Raw genomic sequence first — 20,961 nt, forward strand, 5'->3', positions numbered from 1 at the left:
AAGCATCCAAGTGCTTCTCACAGAGCTCTCCTCGGCCACTTGGAGCTAATCAGAGCACAAATAATGGCACATGAGTCTATATGATGACAGGCTGGAGTGGCCCATCTCTCGCCTAATGTCTGTAATTGAAATAAACAAACACGGGTATTCAAAACAACACTATTTCCCTGTAAATTCAGGGTGATGATTATCACACATGCAGTAGAAAACTGTCTCAGTTTTATTCAATCTTTCCTAGATGCAGTTGCTGAGATTTTAAAATGTACTTTGTTTACGAGCGGTGTATTGTTCTCTGAACAGAGGTGTGGACAGTGCCATTGTGTGGTGACCTTGGGTAGCACACGCCGACAGAAGAGCTTGAGGCATGAATAGTTCAGCAATGGCTGTCGAATCTCTTTCTCCCATTGCTTTGGGAGTTTTCCTTAGTATAGCTCTGCAAAAAAAAAAAAAGGGATCGTTTGAGTAAAACTTCTGCAGCCTCAGTGTTCATAAATTACATTTCATAGATCTCTCTTATCCAGTCATCCTCATAATAAGGTCTATAAAGAAGAGGGGATTCCAAGCTGATTAATTGTTTCCAGCTTTTGTTTTTAATTAATTGCATGGCTACTCAGTCTACGGGACGTTCAGTCAGAGCCGAGGTGAAACGTGTGGATGGCTTTTTAGTCTGCATTGCTTGGACATGCATCTACTGTAAATATTCAGCATTGTAAGTGATTTTACACATTCATGTTTTACTTTACCTTCACATATATATTAACAGCCGTAAAATGCCATTTGTCTATATGAGGTGCAACTGGACTGTATGGATCTGAGCGGATATGCATGCATGCACATTTCCTACCACACACAGGTAAAATACAACAACAAAGCCACGCACATTCTGCGTACACCACTCAATTTCCTCTGTAATCTGTCATCTTGCCTGTAGTTTTAATTCCTGTTAACTGCATGGTTGCATGCCACTGGTTCATTCATTTTAATGGAATTGAATAACAGCGCCGCATGGCTGCACTCGCACAAGGCCGCTTTAATTGGAATGAATGTTTAAAAATGTGACAAAATATTCATGCTGGTGGTTTTCCAGAGAAAAGGACACATTTGTTTAGGGTGACTTCTGCCCATTTCTAAGACCCTTTCAATGACTTTTTGCATACATCTGACTAATTCTGCTTAAAGAAATTTACATATGCAGCACTAGAGCATATCTGGAATTTGGTGTTATTGTGATCAGCCATCAAACAAGTAATCATTAACATTTATCGATCTATTAATGAGCTGATCAACAATTAGCTGAGCAATTTCTCATTATCGAGAATTGAACTCATCACGTTTGATGAGTAATGCAAAAACAGTTCGAAAAATCAAGTAGCGACTTAGTCATTATTGAATAGTAAGGTTTGCTGATTTTGTCTCTCCATATCATCAGGATTTAAGTTTGTAATATTATAGACCCAATGGGTTGTCACACTGAAATCAAAATATTTATTTTGAAACTTGATTTATAGCTAGATTTAATGAGATCTTGATTGTGAGGCCTGACCAATCACGCTGTAAAAGTGACGGCATTGGATGTACAAACTTTCCTCATGAAAATAGATTCAGGGTTAAATAGAAAATATAATTAATTATGTGTGCAGTATAACTTAACAGGACCAGCATAGTATAGCCTTACAAATATGATTTGCCACACTACGACACACTCAAATTATAAAATCTTTGTAATCTCATTAGTGTTTATCTTTCCTCACTCATTTGATATGGAAAAATCATATCGCAAAAGGGCAAAAAGATGCCTGATTTATTCTGCATTTTGATTACTATCTTTAAAATTCTGTCTTGTTTTTGTCTGATAAGCAATAATAAACACTTTAAACGAAACGGTTTACACATTATGTCATTGTTTGTTTGATTGTAGAATAACAACATCTACATCGATTCTAAATTCTTTGTATAGCGAACTCATATGTCCATATAGCGTTTTAAATATTCACTATTCATTATTACTTAATAACATAAATTCTTAAACTGTATGACCAGATTTGGAAATCTAGCATTTGAATTCTTGACATGTCATCTATAACATCTATCTTTCTGATACAAAGCAAAATCATTAAATCAGTCAATATACTGTATCTTAAAGTGGACTCAACCAAAGAAACCCCCAAACATACCTTTAGTCTCTTGAACCGATTCTCTGTACTGAGAAATCAATCGATAATCTGCCCCTGTAATCTGTGTGAAAAAGAAATTTAAGAAATTGTTGGCGCTTTACTCCTACTAGTGCTATCGGATGGAAACTGCAGTGAATTATATATGTATAGGTACATGCAATTCGAAAAATCGTGGCTACAGATGGACGGTCACACTGTTTTTTCTTCAGATGTCTTTGCCAGAATGAAAATCAGCTAAAATGTCCATTGTATGTCATTGGATTTGTGCTATGCACATTAGAGAGCTGAATGATTGAAATAGATGTTTTGTTTTTTTAAACATCTCTCCTTTTTACAAGACATGTTTAAAATGCAGTGTAAGTGTTGATAAGCTTTGGGATCAATAACAACAACAGAGAGAGAAATCCCTCAGTTAATAAACTATGCATGGAATACACATCCTGTGTGTATTAAGTTACATAAACCCCATCACTTCCAACTGACCACCACATCAAAACTTTGACATTAGTGGGATGCATGTCTGTATTCAAATCAGTGCTCTCTAGATTTAAAAAACGGCATTTAAAAACGCGTTTCAAACATTTATATTTAATGTGTCGACAAGGTCAGGCCGGACCAATAGTCGATGTTCAATCAATATGAGATTTGAATTTAAAGAGCTTTGGCCTCCCGGGTGACAGAGCATGGAGTCAGCGGTGTGGTTAAGCCCAGGGCTCAGGAGGGCCCGCAGGCCTGTTTAACTCTCAGGACCATGATTAATTCATAGTGGATTATGTGCTGGGTGCAGCAGGGGCACCGCTGGGCTCCTTCACACTAAAACCACACACTGCAATGAGATAAAGGCTTTTCCCCCAGATAGCAAGCTCAATTTGATGCCGTCTTCCTGGCCTCTGTACCTGTGAAGGATTCCTCCCACATACGCTCCCCACAGAGAGTCAAATCAACTGAATCTCATCTGACTCTTTTGTTTTTCCCCTATCTATGAACTGAGATGTGGAATGAGATGAGTTCAGTGATGAGGTTGTCTCTTCTCAACTTGTTTCTCCATATATCTATTGTCTCGGATGCCAAGGTGTTGCAATGTCTATGTCATCTTTTAAGATTTTCACAACGTTTTAGAAGAGAAAGAGTTGCGCTTCTTATGCGCTGTGAAAGTTATGATTCTTTGTCATCTGGCCCCATAGTAGATACTGAAAATGTTTAAAAAAAAAGGTTTTCTTGCACAGCCAAGATAAAAAGGAAAGAGATGGTGAATTTATGATGAAGATATACAAAATATCGTATCAAAAATTCACTTGTATGACAATGTGAATTAGGTGCTACTGTATAAAACAGTTTTGACTTTCCATTTACCTCAAAGTGAAAAGGGGAGAACACCCATAATCATAGGACATCATTTTAAAACATTTGATTTAGCTGATTTGATCGCTGAGTAAATGATGCTTTGTTAGTATTGTGAAAAGCCGTATCATGAAAGGACATCTTTACACGAGGATTTGTTTTACATATTGCAGTCAAGACAGCCTTGTGAGGGTTATGTGATGTCCTCCACCATGTCGTGTTCATCCTGAGAGATTACAGTTGGGGAATATTCTTCAGAAGCCATATTTCTCAGAAAGCAGAAAGCGCCTGTGTTTAGATGCTTATAATCTCAGCTAGTCCAAGGAAAAGCACCTATCATCCGAATTTCATATTTTCTAATTTTATTAAAAACTCACAAATTTGTCAACATGTCGTATTTATACAGTGAATGGTCTAATATGCACTGGAGGTCACGTAAGCTTAGGTTTATTAGAACAATAAAAGACATACCATGAGAATTTGATATTTAAAGAAAGTAGCAGCTGCTTGCTGCACATTTGACCATCAATTTCAATAGTTTGGATTTTCCTTTAAAGACACAAAAATAAAACTTGTAGGTCTAAGTATGTTATATTAACAATTTATGAATGTTTTTTTCAGCAGACTAAAAAAATTAAGAAGTCAATACTTCTTATTGTTTTTTAAACACTTACACTTTGTTTCAACACTGCAGATAATGGTGCAAAGCACTTTTACAGTATTTGTGCTATGTTTTTATTTGGCAACTGTCTACTTGTTTTTTTTTTTTCCAGTTTTTTTCTTTTTTTTTTTGTAAACAACATTTTGTACAAACTAGCACAGTGAACCACAACCCCAGCAAACTTCCATCATACAATATAAATAAAATCAATACAAAAGTTTGGTTGGTTGCTTGGAACATTTTTTTCTGGATCAAGAGGTTCTAAATCATGGTTGATACTTTTAACTCCTGAATTAAATATATTACGTAAACAGTTGACTGTTCTATGTCCCTTTCAGACCCTTGTTAAAATAATTTTAGAAGGTAGACTTCATTTATCGACATTTCAAGTTCTCTTCCATTAAATAAAGGGTTCACCATCCATACACATTTTAACATTTTGCCTTTTGAAGGCTAACTTCTTCAGATTTGGTGGAATTCTTGGGGAACAAAAACAGGATATGCCCGGAAAGAGAAAAAAAAAGCTTTTTCTCCCTGGCCTTCAGAAACATATTTAGTGTCGAAAAGGTTGTTTAAGTGTCAGTATGGCAGAGCCTTGGAAGGCAAGGAGGTCTGAGGAGTTTTCAAATAAATAAATTAGTCTGACGGCTTAGATCTTTCCTAGAGTCAACATTGCAGGTTAGCGTTAGATCAGCCGCCTTGGGTGTTTCTCTGTAAAGCTGACAAGTCTTTGACGGTAGCTGACGCTGTTAATGTGTCGCTATCGCTGTTTTAGAGCGGCGATTTAACCGGTGGTACGTATTGAGCTTCTGGAGGGACGCTGCTGTGCTGGGAGTTCATACAGCGACCTGGTCAACAGTATACTTTCTTTCTCTTCTTGAGTTCGGACTTGGGATAAAGAAAGAAAGAAGGAAACGGAACATCAACACAATGAGTTCAAGAAGGTAAATGTCAATGCCCATGCTGCCCTCTGCTGCTCTCTCTGTGAGCTGTCCCACCACATTTATGACATGGAAAAAAAGGGGGAAAAAGACAAAAATGATAACCAGAATGTGCGGCCAGTGTCCCTGTTCCCTCCCTCCCTCCTCTGTTCATCATAATTTCTCTCTGCTGAAATGTCCGTTCACAGGAGCTACCAGACCGTGCCCTCGTTCATTTCTGATGGAGGGTGGGAGAGGTGGTTGCTGTATCCGGTGCCGTTGAGGGAGAGGGATGTAAAGGATGGACTAGGTCCAAAAACATCTGAGGACATGCTGTGCAGGGGCCCAGGTATCCCTGGCTCTGGACTGGGTGAGTCCCCTGGGTGGTGAGACATGATATCTGAAAAGCGCTGTACTTCACTGGACGGATGGTGGCCGGGGATAGGATGGTCCATGCCCCCTAGCGGGGTACCGGTGGGTCCTGACGATGGAACGAAGGGGAGGTCTACAGGAGTCTGGGCCTGTGAAGATGGAGGGCCTTGGGGAAAGAAGTCGTAATTCCCTCCCGGGCCGTAGTACTCGCTCTGATAATCTGTAGATACACGAAGGATAAAAGAATTTCGCTTTAGATTTGGAAACAAAGAGCAGGCGGAAACTCCTTGTTTAAAAATTCTGAGAGTATGTAGTGTGTCATTCTTTGGAATAAATCTCAATACGCCACATTAGTCACAGAACATGTTACACTGAAATCACAAATGTAGCTGGGTGGGGAGAACAAAGCTTTGCTAATTACAATGAGGAAGGCTTCGCCTTTCTGAACAGCTGAAAACTTATAAAACAAGCTGTTATTGATATGATAGTGTGTATATATAACAATAACTGCTTTGTTTTATGCATATCGTTAGCCTCATAGCATAATTGCCTAAGTCATTTTTTGGCCAAATTGTGATATCTGCCTAACTTTACTGTCCTACCACTGCTGCAAAACTTGTCTTGTTTTCCAAAAACATTGAAATATGACTTAGGCAATTATGCTATGAGGCTAACGATATGGAGGAGAACCCAGTAAATTATAATAAAAAAATATATAGGGGGAAACTGGGGCTATAGTTATCACAGTTTCTACTTCAGTTTATGTTTCTCAGGGAAAGTGTCATCGTGTATGTGCCTTTAAAGAAACTGACTGTCATAAATTTTGATTTTATTTGTTTACCCAACAGCAGCTACAGCAGAAATATATTAGGATTTTAGTAGGAATAACAAAAAAAAAAAATGTATACTAATTTAAGTGTTTAAAAACTTTTTTTATAATCAACATTCAAAACCACTGATACTGAAAATACAGATTTGTGTAATCGAACTTTTGCAATAAATATATATATATAGTAACACACTTAAACTTAGGTCAAATATAAAGTGATATAAAAATAAACTAGACTGAATAAAATCGACACATGTATATCGTTGGAACAAAGACGCCATTGTGGATTAAAAGTAAAGTAAAAAGCAACACAACAAATATCAAACAACTCTTTCCACAATATCAAAGCATTTCAAACACATTGACAACAGGAAAAAAATTGCCAGTAGATATATGTTTAGGAAGCCCAGTCTACTTACAAAACTAAAAAAAAATATTTGCAGACTATTTCAACTGAAAACACAAACTAATAGATAAAACACGTGTCATTGTCGCGTAACTCTACCATTTTCACCTCTGATGCGAAACCAACGCGATAAAGAAATACATATTTCAGACAAACGTTTTATATAGATTATATCTTACCTCCATAGTATGAAAACGGGCCGTTTGGAATTAATTCTCCAGGCTCGAGTCTGTCCACGAGCGTTCGCATTCTTCTCGGACTCCGGAAGAACGCGTGTCTCCTCGCGCCGAGCGCGCTCAGCTGTTTCATGCGCCGCTCTTTAGACCGCCGGTTCTGAAACCATACCTAGAAAATTGGAAATATTTTTAAAATGTGCTAAACGTGCTAAAATCGGTTACAATAATTAATTGCAGTGGTAAAAACCAACGGTGTGCATTGTATGTGTATGCAGCTTCACGAAATAATTGCAGAACTAGTGTAGTAGTTCATTACGTTCAGTACGCCTAGTTATATAAATACATGGGCAAACATAAACTATGAAGAAAAATAAAATATATTATCACCTACCAAAATAAAAACATTATAGGTTAACCATATTTGCGTAAATGTGTGCGACTGATACATTTTGTGATCTGCACTGTTTAAATGCTGTCAGCATTATAACAACATTTATTTTTGTTGATTTTACGAGCTTTCAGAGGGTCAATTCGATTTTTTTTATTAGTAAAGTAGGCCTAATTCTAAGTGGTCTAAATGCAAATACCTGCTGGCTGTACATTTGGCACCGTTTTGACTTAAACATTTAAAGCATTTTTAAACTTTTGTATTTATTTGTATTATTATTATTTTACTGTGAGTGCAATGCAAACTAACACAAGATGCCCTACAAGATGTGCAAACCTAACAGTCTGGCACTATGGCCTAATGTTTACATGTCACGTTTACTATTTTTATTGGGTCAGAGCAGCGTTTTCACAGTCTACTGAGGTAGGCCTGTGAAGTGACGGAATACATTCGTATTGTAGTGACAAGATTACTCGTAATTATCGTCACTGTTAGAGAGTCGGATCTAACCTCACTTTAATGATCTTTTAACCCTCCATTTACTCCGACTGAGGGGGCAGCAGCGGGGACTTCAAATCTCTAATTAATACTTAATAGGAGGGTGGTTACCGATATATTAACCGGCTCTATGCAGTTATTATTTCGTAATCTATATATCCACCCTTGAATTCCTTTTGCTAATTATAGTTTACTCTGACGGTCTTAAATATCCAACCTCGCTACTCTATTAATCTCAACCCCTTCCCTGCACTTGATCTTATGTTCAGTCTCATTTTAAGGCATTATCCCCGCAGCACCAATCTATTACGGGGCTTTTAACGATGATGATGCTTTATCTGTGTTCTTATCGGATCTCTCACGCTGAACAAAATGACCAAGATGAGGATCTTTAAAACGATGCTGACAAATCCCATATAGCGTGCGTAAATGAGGGCGCACATTCGCCAATGCACTGCGCGACTCTCATTGTTCCGCCCGTTCACTCGACAAAAAAAAAAGCAAAGATCGATTCTCAATTTCTCACAGAACACCACCTAGTATGAGGTACTTTGACAGACACAGAGACAGATTTCTGCGTTTCCACTTGACTGAGAACCGTCACAGCATGTCTAAATGTGGTCGCAAAACGTGATGGCGCTGCATTGCCAAGACTCCCATCGTTCTCACCAGTCTGATGCCAGCTGGCGTGCCTCTCCATCTCTCGAGTCAAGTATAAAAGGCTAACCATATAAATGTTACTTCCAAATATTTACAGGTGCCAGCAAAAAAGTGTCCTCATTTCAATTCAAATGGTCTTGCCTCAAGGATTGGAAAGGAGGCACAGTGAAGGCTCGCGTGTGCTTTTCTCTATTTCATCCAGGAAGAGACATTTGTACCACAATATGCCTAAGAATCACACACTATAAATTCTCGTCAGGAAACAGTATTTGTAGGCCTATCTAATCGTGCTTGTCGTCAAAATTACTAACAGCAAGCGTAGCAATTATATGCTACCAATAAACACAGTTTGTTAGTGTATGTAATGGTGTTTAAGTTTACCTGAATAACTCGCATGTTGAGCCCCGTCTCCTGCGCCAGTTGCTCCCTGATGTGTCTGGTTGGTTTGGGGGTCGCCGCGAATGCCGCTTTCAGTGTCTCCAACTGCTTTGCTTTAATCGTGGTACGCGGTCCTCTCCGTTTGCCTCCGAGGTTCTGGTCATCATTTTCATTGTTACCCGTTTCTTTGTCCGATAAGTTTGCGCTTTCCGCATCCTTGACATCGTCCTGTAGCTGGTCTTGCGAATCTGGCGATAAACTAGGGTCACTGCAAGCTGTAACTGAATGTGGAAAGGGACGTCGGAGACAAGGAGTCGAAATAAAAACCTCAGAATTAGGCATGGAGACCAGAGAAGTGTTATACACTAAATAATGGAATGTAAAATAAATAAATAAACCCAAAGAAAAAAAGAAAGAAACGCAAAATTCAATAAAACAAAAGAAGAAATGAATAAAAAAAGAAAGAACAAAGAAATACTGGTATTTAGAGCTGACAGAACTGTCACAATGCACTAGTTTACTGTAAAAGATTATTAGAAAATAAACTGTCCAGCTGTTCCTCTGCAATAGGCCACACAATTAATGCAGCAAAATCTGCACTTCATTTCACATTGAAATTGGAAGAAAAAAAATTCGATGCTTTTCAAAATTTGCTATGCACGACACCGTCTGAAGATTTTATTATTATTATTATTATTATTATTTAAGAATATAGAAAAATACAATAATTCGCTTTTGTGAGACATATTGAACGGACTTCAAGAGAGTTCAGTCTGTAAAAATGTTCATGTTTTCATCAAAAGATATCTTATTAATCTTTAATCTAAATGTTCAGTATTATTGATATAGCGAAATAATATGGGGCAAAAAAACACGGACGCGTACAATGATATATATATATATATATATATATATATATATATGTATATATGTATATATTCCTAGTTATCATTTTACCTAATTAATTTTACTCACCTGAAAGGAGATTGGCGTCTTTTCCGTTCGAGCTGCTTAAATAATCTTCTTTACAGACAAATTTATTTTCGTCTATGATATACAATTCCTCCCCCGTTGATAGCTGCTTGTTACACATCATGCATGTGAAGCAGTTCAGATGAAAGACTTTGCTCCGTGCCCTCCGGACCAAGTCATTCGGCGAGATCCCCTGAGCACAACCCGCGCATTTTGTTCCAAAGCGCCTGCAAATGGACAGACCAAGAAAAAAACGGTCACTATACCACGGTAAAATAGCAGATAAATATGAAAGGATGTTATAATAGCCTTTGTCCAGAGCAGGGTCATGTAATAGCATCGTATATATTTGAGTGTATATAAAATGTGTGGTCGTAAATGTCTTATTAGCATCACTGTTATTTTGGGAATAATATACATTTCACAATAATTATTTGTTCAGTTGTTATTGTTTATGCAATGTTAACGCAAAATAAAAAATATATATATTTAGAAATGTATTAGTACACCTAAAAATATACTTTGAATTTAGATTTATTTTGCATGTGTTTTAAAGTGCATTAAAACATAATTAATAATCACCCGTAACAAAGACATGTACATTCTTCCAATACAAACACCATTGCAGTAAATACTCACCACTTCATTGTTGTGACCAATAATGTGTATTGTGGTTATCTGTACAGATTGTTGATTCTGAGTCTGTGATTACATTGTCTGAGGGTTTCCATCTCAAAGTCGTTTATTATTCAAATCCACTTATCACATCTTAACTCGAAGCACTGCAGACACACGCGGGGCCACTGGGCCGCGTTACACTTTCAACTACCCTGGCAAAGCATTGATCCCTGCGGCTTCCCTGGCTGCCATTCGTTGTAAACAAAGTGTGATTTCCTTAAAACCCTTGCTGCGGACGAGTACACAGACTATTAGTGTATCTGCTCGCCATTTTGCATAACAATTCAAATTAACAAGCATTTAATTAATGGACGTCCTAATCAAATAATCAAACAAGTCGGGCTTGTTGACAGTACTTAGGGTCACACTTCATGTTAGTGTGAATGTAAGTCCTAATTCTAATGAAATCATGCAAAATTGTGTATAGCTTTAACAGCATTTTGAATTTAAGTTTATTACAGATCAGTTTTCATCGAATTTAAGTAGCACTGTAAATGTTTGAGTGATTGAGAAAAGGCTACTTCCCAAATGTGTGAAACCTCTTTTAAAACTTAACTGTGCCATTTTAAATATTTGGTTGTCTTTTGGTTTCATTTATGTATAACCCATAAACGGTAAATTTTTAACCATAGCTGCAAACCAACCGTTTATATATGTATATTGGAGTTAAAACTTTGTAGACAATTATACCAGTGTCCCTGAAGCTCATCGTATTAAATAAACTATTATATTCCCATGTATCACAGACATAGATCCACAGCAGAAAAAAAAAAAAAAAAAAAAAAAAAAAATTGTTGATGAGGTCGAACTCACGCCAAGGAACTTACCTAAAGAAGTCGTTTTTGCAATAGAGTTTTCCTTCTCGAGAGAAGCATTTCTCTGTTAGGTTACATTTGCACTCGCAGCATTGAACGCACTTGATGTGCCATGCTCTGTCCAGAACATTGAGGAGAAACCTGTCTAATATAGGCCTCTCGCAGCCCGCACAGTGGACCATCGTCTTTGGATGCGCTCCCACAGTTACTGCCGTGGTGTCCACAACCTGAGGGTCTGCTGCTCCTGTTTTCCCCTTTCAAAAGAGAGGAGGGAAAGGGGTGTAACGCTGAAGGATGCTCCAAATCAGTCTTGGCGAACAGGTTTGAAAGGAAAAGATCAAGACGTTTTAAATATATTCACCACTTTTGTGTATGGGGATGGACCTGTAGCGGTCCAAAATCAAGATGATAAAAGAGGATCTTCTCATGAGGTAGTGCTTCAGTTGTCAGTCATTATTTCTCATCCTCTTCCTTCCCAAATTCTGAGATGCACAAATGAAGCCAGCATAGAGAAATCTTTCAAAACACCAACTGTTCGTTGGCTACAAAGACATGGACATCATTGCGGAAAAAGCAAGTCGCCGTTGTCAACAAGGTGAAGCATTGGTGATGATGTTCATTCAAGTCTTTCATAAGCAAGCATCTAATGCAACCGGTCTTCAGCACAGGAGACACGCGAGCCCAGAGACACTAGAGTGCACTTTACCATGTCCACGTATCCACTGTATACGTCCCTCTGAAAGATGCAATGACCAAACGCGTTTGAAAAGTGCGTCTCCCTCTGTAACGTGTGCTGTTTTCCTCGGTAAGACAGGAGATGTGAAAGATGCTAGTGTGAACAGAATGCGCGTGACATCTCGTTGCAGGACTGATGACGATCCCCGAACAGCCTCCGGTGTTCTGCATGTTCCTGAAAGCACACGAGCCAGCCTTATTCACAGCCTCCTGACGTCACTCCGGGCCGAGGCCAATCAGCGGCTTGCCGTTCAAGTAACCATTAGCTATCCCCTCACCGCTTTACCGGCACACTCTGCGCTATTTATAGGGAACAGAGGACACCAATTGTCAAAAATCCCAGAAACTGTCATATCTTAGTTAATGTGGGGAGTCAGAAAACAGACCTTGCTATTTGAAAGTCTTTTGACTTTTTCTCGTCATTTTCCAATAATCGTCTATTCTGGTGGAGCCGAGGGACAAGAGAAGCGTTTGATAAGGTACATATCTGATAATTTACGCATTGTTGATGTATAGCATATGTAGATGTGTCAGTGCGTTAAGTTATTGGAGATGCGTCATGCTGTGAAAACTGTTGTGTAACTGAGTGTGACTGCGTTGTTTATTTATTAAAAAGAAATGTAGCGCAAGGATGCTTATTCTGGAATATGCATTGTTTCTTTCTTTCTTCGTTGTATAGCCTATTGAATAACAGCGCAAGCATGAAATGATTTATATGTATTTTTTTAATGTATCCAATATGTAACTATTAAGACAACAGAATGTTTTCAGAAACCTTCATGAAGTATGCCATAAAATAATAACGTAGGCTACTTTGTTTTATAAAATCATATATGTCTTGGGCGAGAACTATGTGATAATGTCAAAAAGAGTTCATTTCCCCATTCACTGACACTAAATCAAATTTATAACCATAATATATCCCAAGACAGTAAGATAGAATAATACTCAGCTTTTTAAAGCTATTCTTTATAGCCTACTCCGTTTAAAGAATTTTACGAAGACAATTTGACAACGTCATTCAATCAACGAAAAGACACTTAATCCTCCTTTGGTCCTTTGTTAAAAGAGAGAAAGTGAAAGACGTGAGGGCTCTAAACTTTACAGGATGTTAGATCACCTCAGCAGCCTCTAATGGCCCAAACACCTTATGGTGTTATGTTGGATCTGTTAAGTCCGTTCTTCTGATTTTAAGCAATATACACCGTGTATGTAGCCTAGCTAATAGTTACATTTCATTGTAAATAACAATTAGGGTAAAGGGCTAATGAATTTAGAACCATTTCAGATTGTATGGGTTCCATGCTTGTTTCCTTATTGATGGACAATAATTCTCTCGATAACCCTTGAAGGTTATTTTTTTAGTGTTTTATAATCATTAAAATATGCTCAGTGTGTAATATGTAATTATGGCGATTTTTTTCTGTACACGAATTATTTTCTAATATGAAATGTTTAGTTTTTGCTGTATGCACATTAACCTTAACCTGAAATTTTCACAGCAAACATTTGTATCTATGTAATAATTCAATATCATTAAAGCACACGTTCCGAATCCTAATCTTATTTCGAACCTCTGGTATATTTGCCTTCATGTGTGACACTGACACAATTCACCACCATATAAAGGCTCTGTCATTCCTGCTTACACACATCACGCCCCTCAACCTCACAATCTCAGCTATTTACATTCTCTCCGCGTATATTGTGCAATCGTTCCAGTCTGGAATCTGGAACCAATACCACGCAACTTTGTGCATATGGGCCATTTCTCATGTAAAACGGAATAGTGGAGCTGGTCCACTCTATGGCAGCAAAAGGCCTTACACAACACACAAAAACAGCTGCCGATGAGCGTCTAGGGAGTGCTCCTCTTTGACTGTGGGACCCTTGGATGACATGTGTTGTTTCACAACGAATAACAGATAAAAGATGAACACACTCCATCTTTTGCAGTCGCCTATGCGGCCACCACTCCTCCCCTTTCTCTCATTTGAACTAGTCTCATTTAAACATTTCTCACTCTTTCGAAGGCATGCCAATCCACTGGTTATTTCGTCTTCAATATAGAATATAGAGAGAAACGGAATAAAACTATTTACTATGTGTGCAACAACATTTAAACAATTTCGTATATTCTTTTCGTCATATTTCACTTTATTTCGGCTATATTTTAGTGTATAATACATTATCACTTTATTACATTTACATTTACATTTATTCATTTAGCTGACGCTTTTATCCAAAGCGACTTACAATTGCTATATATATGTCAGAGGTCGCACGCCTCTGGAGCAACTAGGGGTTAAGTGTCTTGCTCAGGGACACATTGGTGTCTCACAGTGGATTCGAACCCGGGTCTCTCACACCAAAGGCATTTGTCTTATCCATTGCGCCACACCACCCCTGAGAGGCTAAAACTTGTAACTTAATAATAATAATAGCCTAATAATAATACGGTAATAATAATAATACTTTTCTAGCACTGATTATCATTATGGCATTATATGTTAACAGTTAAAAATCATTAGCAAATAATTTGACTGAACTAAAAAAAAAAAAAAATTCTTTGGAATTCGTATGATTTAAAATAACCTAAAATTTTACCCTCATTCGTTCATCATGTTGCTATTTTAGTAATTGCACCCGTTCATCGAGAGGGATTTGGAAAAATCATATATTCAGGTTGTATGAACAAAGTCTGCTTTCCACTTTGAGAAGAACTTCGGAAACATTTAGACTATATCGCATGTCTATCCTACAAGGGAAGTTTCATTATTATTATTATTATTAATAATAATAATAAACATCATGCTTACAAATGTATCCATTTCGATAGCAGACTGATAATTAGACATGCTGACTCATCGATGGTGATGGGAATACAGCTTTCAATTAGTGGCATCGTCAGGTGGACTACTGACCGAACGGAAAAAACGGCCAGTCTGGAGATGGGGCAGTGCTAGAGGGAGCTATCGATCGAAAAATTCTCACCACTGAGAGACCAATGCCTGTCAAACTGCACTGCCTGCTTTACGCATGCTCTTAGCGCGGAATCTTTTTCGATTAAGCTGAACCTAAAAAGCAAGAGAGTGAATCAAACAGTTAGTGGTTTATAGATACTGTAGAAATTCTCCGAAATGTATTATCACATAAAATGTGCAGCCTTTTAAATCTCAGCCAAGTGCATATTCAAGAGATTTATGCATATGGAACTTGTTTGCGTCATGATCAGTGCATTTTGCTCAAGTGCAGTGTTAAAGTTCAGTGATGAGATGCATGGGGTATGTAAATAAATATCTATATAAATAATATAAATTAATAAATAAATAAATAAACATTTTATCTTGAACGAGCTGCAAGTATTATAGAGTCTAATCGTTTGGAATATATCTAAAACTAATATTAATTTGACTAAATTTGTTGAATATTTTAGGATATTTGTTTGTTTGTGGATGTTAGTTAAATAGGCTTTTCGTTTTAAAATCAAACAAAAAATTCCGCAAATAAAACAAAACGTAGCCTACGTAAATACAATTTGAAAGTGTCATCTTAAAGCAAATACCATTATTATTAAGAGGGTGAGTGGTTTTGCTTTTTAGTGTATTTCTTTCCCGCACTGTGTAGTCATTCTATATAGCTACGATACATTAACTGAGCCAGTGTGGGCAGAGCAGTGTGTGATCGCTGGCCGTACAGACATGCTGTGACTCCGGTAATAAAGTGAGAAATATTACCCCTTACTCTGGCTTTGATCAGCTGGTGCACCGGGACCGCCAGGAGCCCGAGCAAAGGGGGGCTCTGTGCCTCGGGCCCCTCTCCATATCGCTCTGCACCGCTGCCTGTTTGTTTACGCGTTTTATTCATGATATGGGGAATGACTAGTAACGTGCTCTGCAGTAAAAAAAAATATATATATATATATATATATATATATATATATATATTATATAGTGCGGACATTAACATTATGATGACATTATAAATTCGAAAATAATATAAATATTGTGGTAGCCTACTTTTATTATTATAGATTATCTGTCCAATATAGCCCTATGCAATTAACTTTTTTTTTTCGAAAATAAAATTATGTTGAAATGTTGAAAATATGTTATTTAATTTCTTCTAAAGTCTTCACTACTTTTTTACTCTTAGAATGGCTTCATTAAAATGAAGTTAACCTAAAACAGTTTTGTAAAAAGACCAATCAGCAAAACAACAGATCAAAAGGCCTGACATGGCAGCAAACAACCCCACTGAGCACCTATGCCCTTACCAAACGGTGTGCGCACGCGTGTGAGACCGCGCGCGCAGTGTGTGTGTGTGTGTGGGGAGGGGGGTGCAATTTAAATATGACTGCAATGAAGCATGTGTCTTGCTTTGCTTTCAAGAGAATGTCTTTATTTTCGCAGTGTGGACAATAGGCGTGTGGTGCTCCAGGACCGCGTTGTGTCAATCTTTTCGGCTCTGCGGTGCAGTGAGGTGATGTGCAACGACCAAACCCGGACCCACAGCATGTCCAAACCGATTAGGGGGCAGGGACGACTGAAGCAAGACCTCTGCAATTATATTCCTTACTTGCAGTCTTCAACCAAAAATATGAACTCTAAATCCCAGACTAACTCAACGAATTGTTGACTTGTGGGTAAATAAAGTGTTCAGGAATAATTAGCAGTCCATCAGTGAAACCGTGACCACGTCAAATGAGATGCTCCTGTGAGCATAAAAAGCAAACATAATCCAATAGCTTCAGTATTGACCAGTAACTACACATTTTTTTCCCTGACTTTCCAACTCTGCCGAAGACTGGCAAGATAAATTCGATTTGGGTTATAGATCTCGTAGTCACTGGAACAGCTGTTATTTCCCCCCTAAACCCGATAATCAAACACAGACACGACGACCCGCTTAGGCCTTGCATCCAAGACCAAGGATTAACAGTCTTATTCAAATGTTAACTATGCCAGACGACTAAATACGATACGAATAATCATGCAATTATAAAATAGCTTCCAAAAATGTGATTATTAATCAGTCAGATAGTCTACATTTTGACACTGTAAATCTTAATATTTTGTTAATATTCGAGATGGATGGAAAATTATTGAGCAACGAAGGCTCAGCGTGAGTGGGAAATCAACGCGATGATGATGATGACTCACTACCACGATGCAATTTATTTCTGCCCAATGGAAAGCGAAATGCCTATAACAATAAACTTATATAATAACGTTACATTGTCTTAGATGCGATATAACAATCGTTCTTGATGCACCTAAACATCAGCAAAAACCATAAGAACATCTACGTCATTATCTCATTAGAGACAGACAAGCAAAGAGCAGTGACAAGAACATTTTTATATTATTCCCCGCTGGGCACGAATAGAAACGAGCAGTCTTTGAGAGTGGTCGCTCTAGTTTAGATTAATGGTTCCCAGCGCTTATTCTGCAGTGCGGGTGAAAGGGCCAGGATCACTAATGATTATAATATAATGTGTGGTGATAACCACTCCCTTTGAGATATTATCGCGCAGTGGGCAATGCTCGGGGGACGACTGCGGGGCTGAAAATCAGCAGATAGCTACTAAACACGAGCAGATTTCTGCACTGAAGCTCCAACAGCCTGCAAGACTACAGTGCTGTCTGCTGCTGATATCAACAAAGGCTGAATTAAAGCACTATTTCTATTTTTAAGAAACCTAGAATGATTTGTTTTGGGGAGGTTTTCTCTCTTGAAAATAGCCAATGACTATCTGTATAGGTACACTATTATAGCCTTCCATCTGAAATACTGGCTGTAAATGATAACCTTGAGTTTCTTTCTTTTCGGATGTTTTACTTCCATCTCATTATTGATCACCTTTTTCCACAAACCAGAATACTCGTGTTATTGGAACCAGTGCATCGTTACATGTAGGAGTCAGGCACATGTGCTGAATACGGCAAAAAAAAAAAAAAAAAAAAAAAACCGCGCGAAGAGATGCAAAACATATTAATTCACCTCATCCTTGAATTTTTTATATTTCTCAATTTAATAAAAAAAAATATTACGGCTTTGATAAGACAAGGGTTCAGAAATTGTAATCAAAGAAATGACAAAGATCCTTTCGGCCTATGGATGAGTGGGTGGGGCTATTAATTTGCGAACGTTCATCAAGAACGTTAAGAACTTCCAACCTCATAGAAATCCTCAGCTAGAATTCTAGAGCTTCGGGAAACCCATCCAAACCAGAAAACAACTAGGTCAGCTATATATACACACACACACTTACAACTAAGTAATTGTAAGTATTTCTAAGTAACTGAAAATATCACAAACCACATAAAACATAAAGAATACGTAAAGCCTTCAAATTTACAAAAACGATGCTAATCGATGTAATCCAAGTTTAAAAACAGAAAATATGAAAAGACCGGGCACATCCCTTCTCATGGCAATCGACTGCCTCGGATCAATAACAAAGCTGCCTGACTAACTTCTCCGAGAGTCTGGAGCGAACGCAGGAAAAGGGGGTGATCCTAAAGGACCACGGGAGACAAGGCCTCGGCAATCCCTCCTCATTCATCTTCATTGCCTTTGTGTGCACAAAAAGCAAGCCCTGCATAAGGTAAAGCCACCATCAAAGCCATGGCTTTATTTTATATCCTATAGATCAGGAGGGAGACAAAGCTTTATTTTCGCCAGGAGAGAGATATTTTACCTCCGCCGTACGGTTTTATGTTGGAGAGGTGTCAGACAGACGAAATGAATGGCTAATGCATAGGCAAAACGCACTCACCCCAGCATGCCTCACGTCAGCAGGCGCAGTCGGGATTTAGGGCCGGTGAGAGCAGAGCGCTCGACTGAGCACGAGCATATAAATACGTGATGTTCTCGACTGGTCCAGATACATGTGCATACAGTGCCATTTTTAAACCCATACGCGCAGTAGTAATCGTTAAGGAGATTTATAAAGGGATTCCTTGCAATACCCCAAATTTTCTCACTCTTAGTCATTACCACACAACCACAGCAATGCTGGTTTAAAATAGAAATATAAGGTAGCAATTTATTGTTAGGGCTTGCATATAAATAATAAGCATGCTTCAGAGTTTTGTTTAGGATGCATGGTCTTATGAGGTTGTGAATAAATTATAATGCACTGCCAATAATCTCATTTTGCACCAGCCTTGGATCCCCTCCAAATTATGCAGGATCCAAACAAACGTTTTCAATTCGTTATATGGGCAACATTTTATTTTAATGGGACAGTTTATTTCAGGGAGTGGCTTATCTGCATTGGCTGTGGCTTTATCAGTCACAAACATTGAGCTCATAGTGTATCCGCCATTATTTCTGTGTCCATTAACTCATTCTCTGTCAGGTATGAGTCCAGGACAAATATTGTACAAACTTTTTAGCAAATGTTGACCTCAACAAGGCAAAGACAGGATTGGTAGTACTTGGCTCATCTCAGCTATGATACTGTATAAAGCAAACTAGTGATAAAGAGAAAATTATTGTTAGATGATGACATCGAGTCCTACTCAAGACTCTCAAAACCATTCCCATTTGAAGTGCATGGACAAAAGTTGAACGATAAGGTAGAAAACTGCTCACACAGAGGGGGGAAAAAACTGCACGATGCACTGAAAAGAAAATATTCTCATTTCCAGCAGACAACAAAAGCCAAGAAACTGGTTAGAATGCCAAATGCCAGACAAACCCATTTTTGCTGCTGGCCCTCCTGTTGTTCCAGGGCCATTAGTTGAATGAGGTGCTGTTCCACTGTACTCCAGCAGTACCTCACTGCACGTGTGTTGAGATATCTCGGCTGCTTTACTCACAGACTACAGACTTTCATATTCCCCCCGCTGCGTCTCGAGAGCTGAAACAGAGGGTGGGCATGCAAATAGTTTTCTCTGTACGGTGGGCTCAGATGAGACCGTTACCTTGTTTGGAGCAGTTTTTCCTCTTGTGTGTTTGTGCCTGAATGGGCCATCAGGTAGGCATGGCGGGAGGTAGGGCTGTATGACTTGGAGTGATGGGTTGAAAAGGTGAAGAGGTCATGACCTCTGGGTGTTTTACGAGAGACTGTGGCTGATTTGTCTTCAGCGGTGCATGTTGTTGGCATCTTCACACCCTTGAGTTGCTGGCTGGCAGGACAGGACAGGATAGGGGGGTTGCTGGCTGTAAATTAGCACACTGGCATAGTGACAGGCAGTCAGGGCCATGGGAATGGCACCCACCTTGACCTGTTTGCGGGTCTGCCGGGTCCAGATGGCTGAGACCGCTGGAGCAGACCTTAGTTTGAAAATATCACCTAAAAGAGCACATACCCTTAAGGCATCCTAATCACAGTGCGTCTGAACAGACTGTGTAAGTCGCCTCACGGATGTAGTTGTATCCAAATTTCATCTATACGTAACATGATAAATAGGCTATAAAATTACAGTCCTCTGGAAACAAGTGCTAGGCAACGATTAATTGCGATTAATCGCATCCAAAATAAAAGTTTGTGTTTACATAATATATATATGTGTGTGTACTGTGTATAATTATTTTGTATATATAAATACACACATATGCATGTATATATTTAATAAAAATGTGTTACTTACATATAAAATATTTATATTTATATATAATATAAATTATGTATAAATATATATACAGTATATACATGCAACTATTTCTTAAATATATACATGCATATGTGTGTATTTATATATACAAAATAATTATACACAGTACACACATATAAAACACACATGTTAAAACAAACGTTTGATGCGATTAATCGTTGCCCAGCACTAAGATATATACAAAAGGAAGCATATTGTTTATAAAATGTATATATATACAGTATATATATACATTAGTATATATATATACATTAGTATATTTAATTATATACTTCTATTTATATATTTATAGTCTAATTTTGCATTTATATTTATATACATATGCATATTT

General features: G+C 38.1%; 1 protein-coding gene across 4 annotated transcripts; it reads right to left on the reverse strand.

Annotated features, from left to right (window-relative positions):
- Positions 1–3,947: 3,947 nt before the first annotated feature.
- Positions 3,948–12,174, reverse strand: lhx1a (LIM homeobox 1a). 4 transcript variants are annotated; one of them, XM_084419051.1, is made up of 6 exons: positions 11,630–12,174; positions 11,281–11,522; positions 9,779–10,002; positions 8,807–9,051; positions 6,883–7,048; positions 4,307–5,688 (listed from the first exon to the last, which is right to left on the reverse strand). In XM_084419051.1, exons 2-6 carry the CDS (start codon positions 11,448–11,450, stop codon positions 5,309–5,311), a joined length of 1,185 nt encoding a protein of 394 aa, XP_084275177.1. In that variant the 5' UTR covers positions 11,451–11,522; positions 11,630–12,174; the 3' UTR covers positions 4,307–5,308. The 4 variants fall into 4 exon arrangements, with proteins under 4 accessions (XP_084275174.1, XP_084275176.1, XP_084275177.1 ...); XM_084419049.1 differs by having other exon boundaries at positions 8,807–9,084; XM_084419048.1 differs by having other exon boundaries at positions 3,948–5,688; positions 8,807–9,084; positions 11,281–12,174.
- Between the last annotated feature and the right edge of the window lie 8,787 nt (positions 12,175–20,961).

This window comes from Rutilus rutilus, assembly GCF_951802725.1.
Source record: "Rutilus rutilus genome assembly, chromosome: 9".
In the NCBI taxonomy this organism is placed as follows: domain Eukaryota; kingdom Metazoa; phylum Chordata; class Actinopteri; order Cypriniformes; family Leuciscidae; genus Rutilus; species Rutilus rutilus.

What these genes read in the sequence shown, in the direction of transcription:
- lhx1a (XM_084419048.1), bottom strand. Translation starts at nt 11,450, where the DNA reads ATGGTCCACTGTGCGGGCTGCGAGAGGCCTATATTAGACAGGTTTCTC. An exon ending in TGCAAAAACGACTTCTTTAG is followed by an intron (nt 10,003 to 11,280) that starts GTAAGTTCCTTG and finishes GTCCATTTGCAG; the next exon opens with GCGCTTTGGAACAAAATGCG. An exon ending in TCAACATGCGAGTTATTCAG is followed by an intron (nt 7,049 to 8,806) that starts GTAAACTTAAAC and finishes CCAATTTTCTAG; the next exon opens with GTATGGTTTCAGAACCGGCG.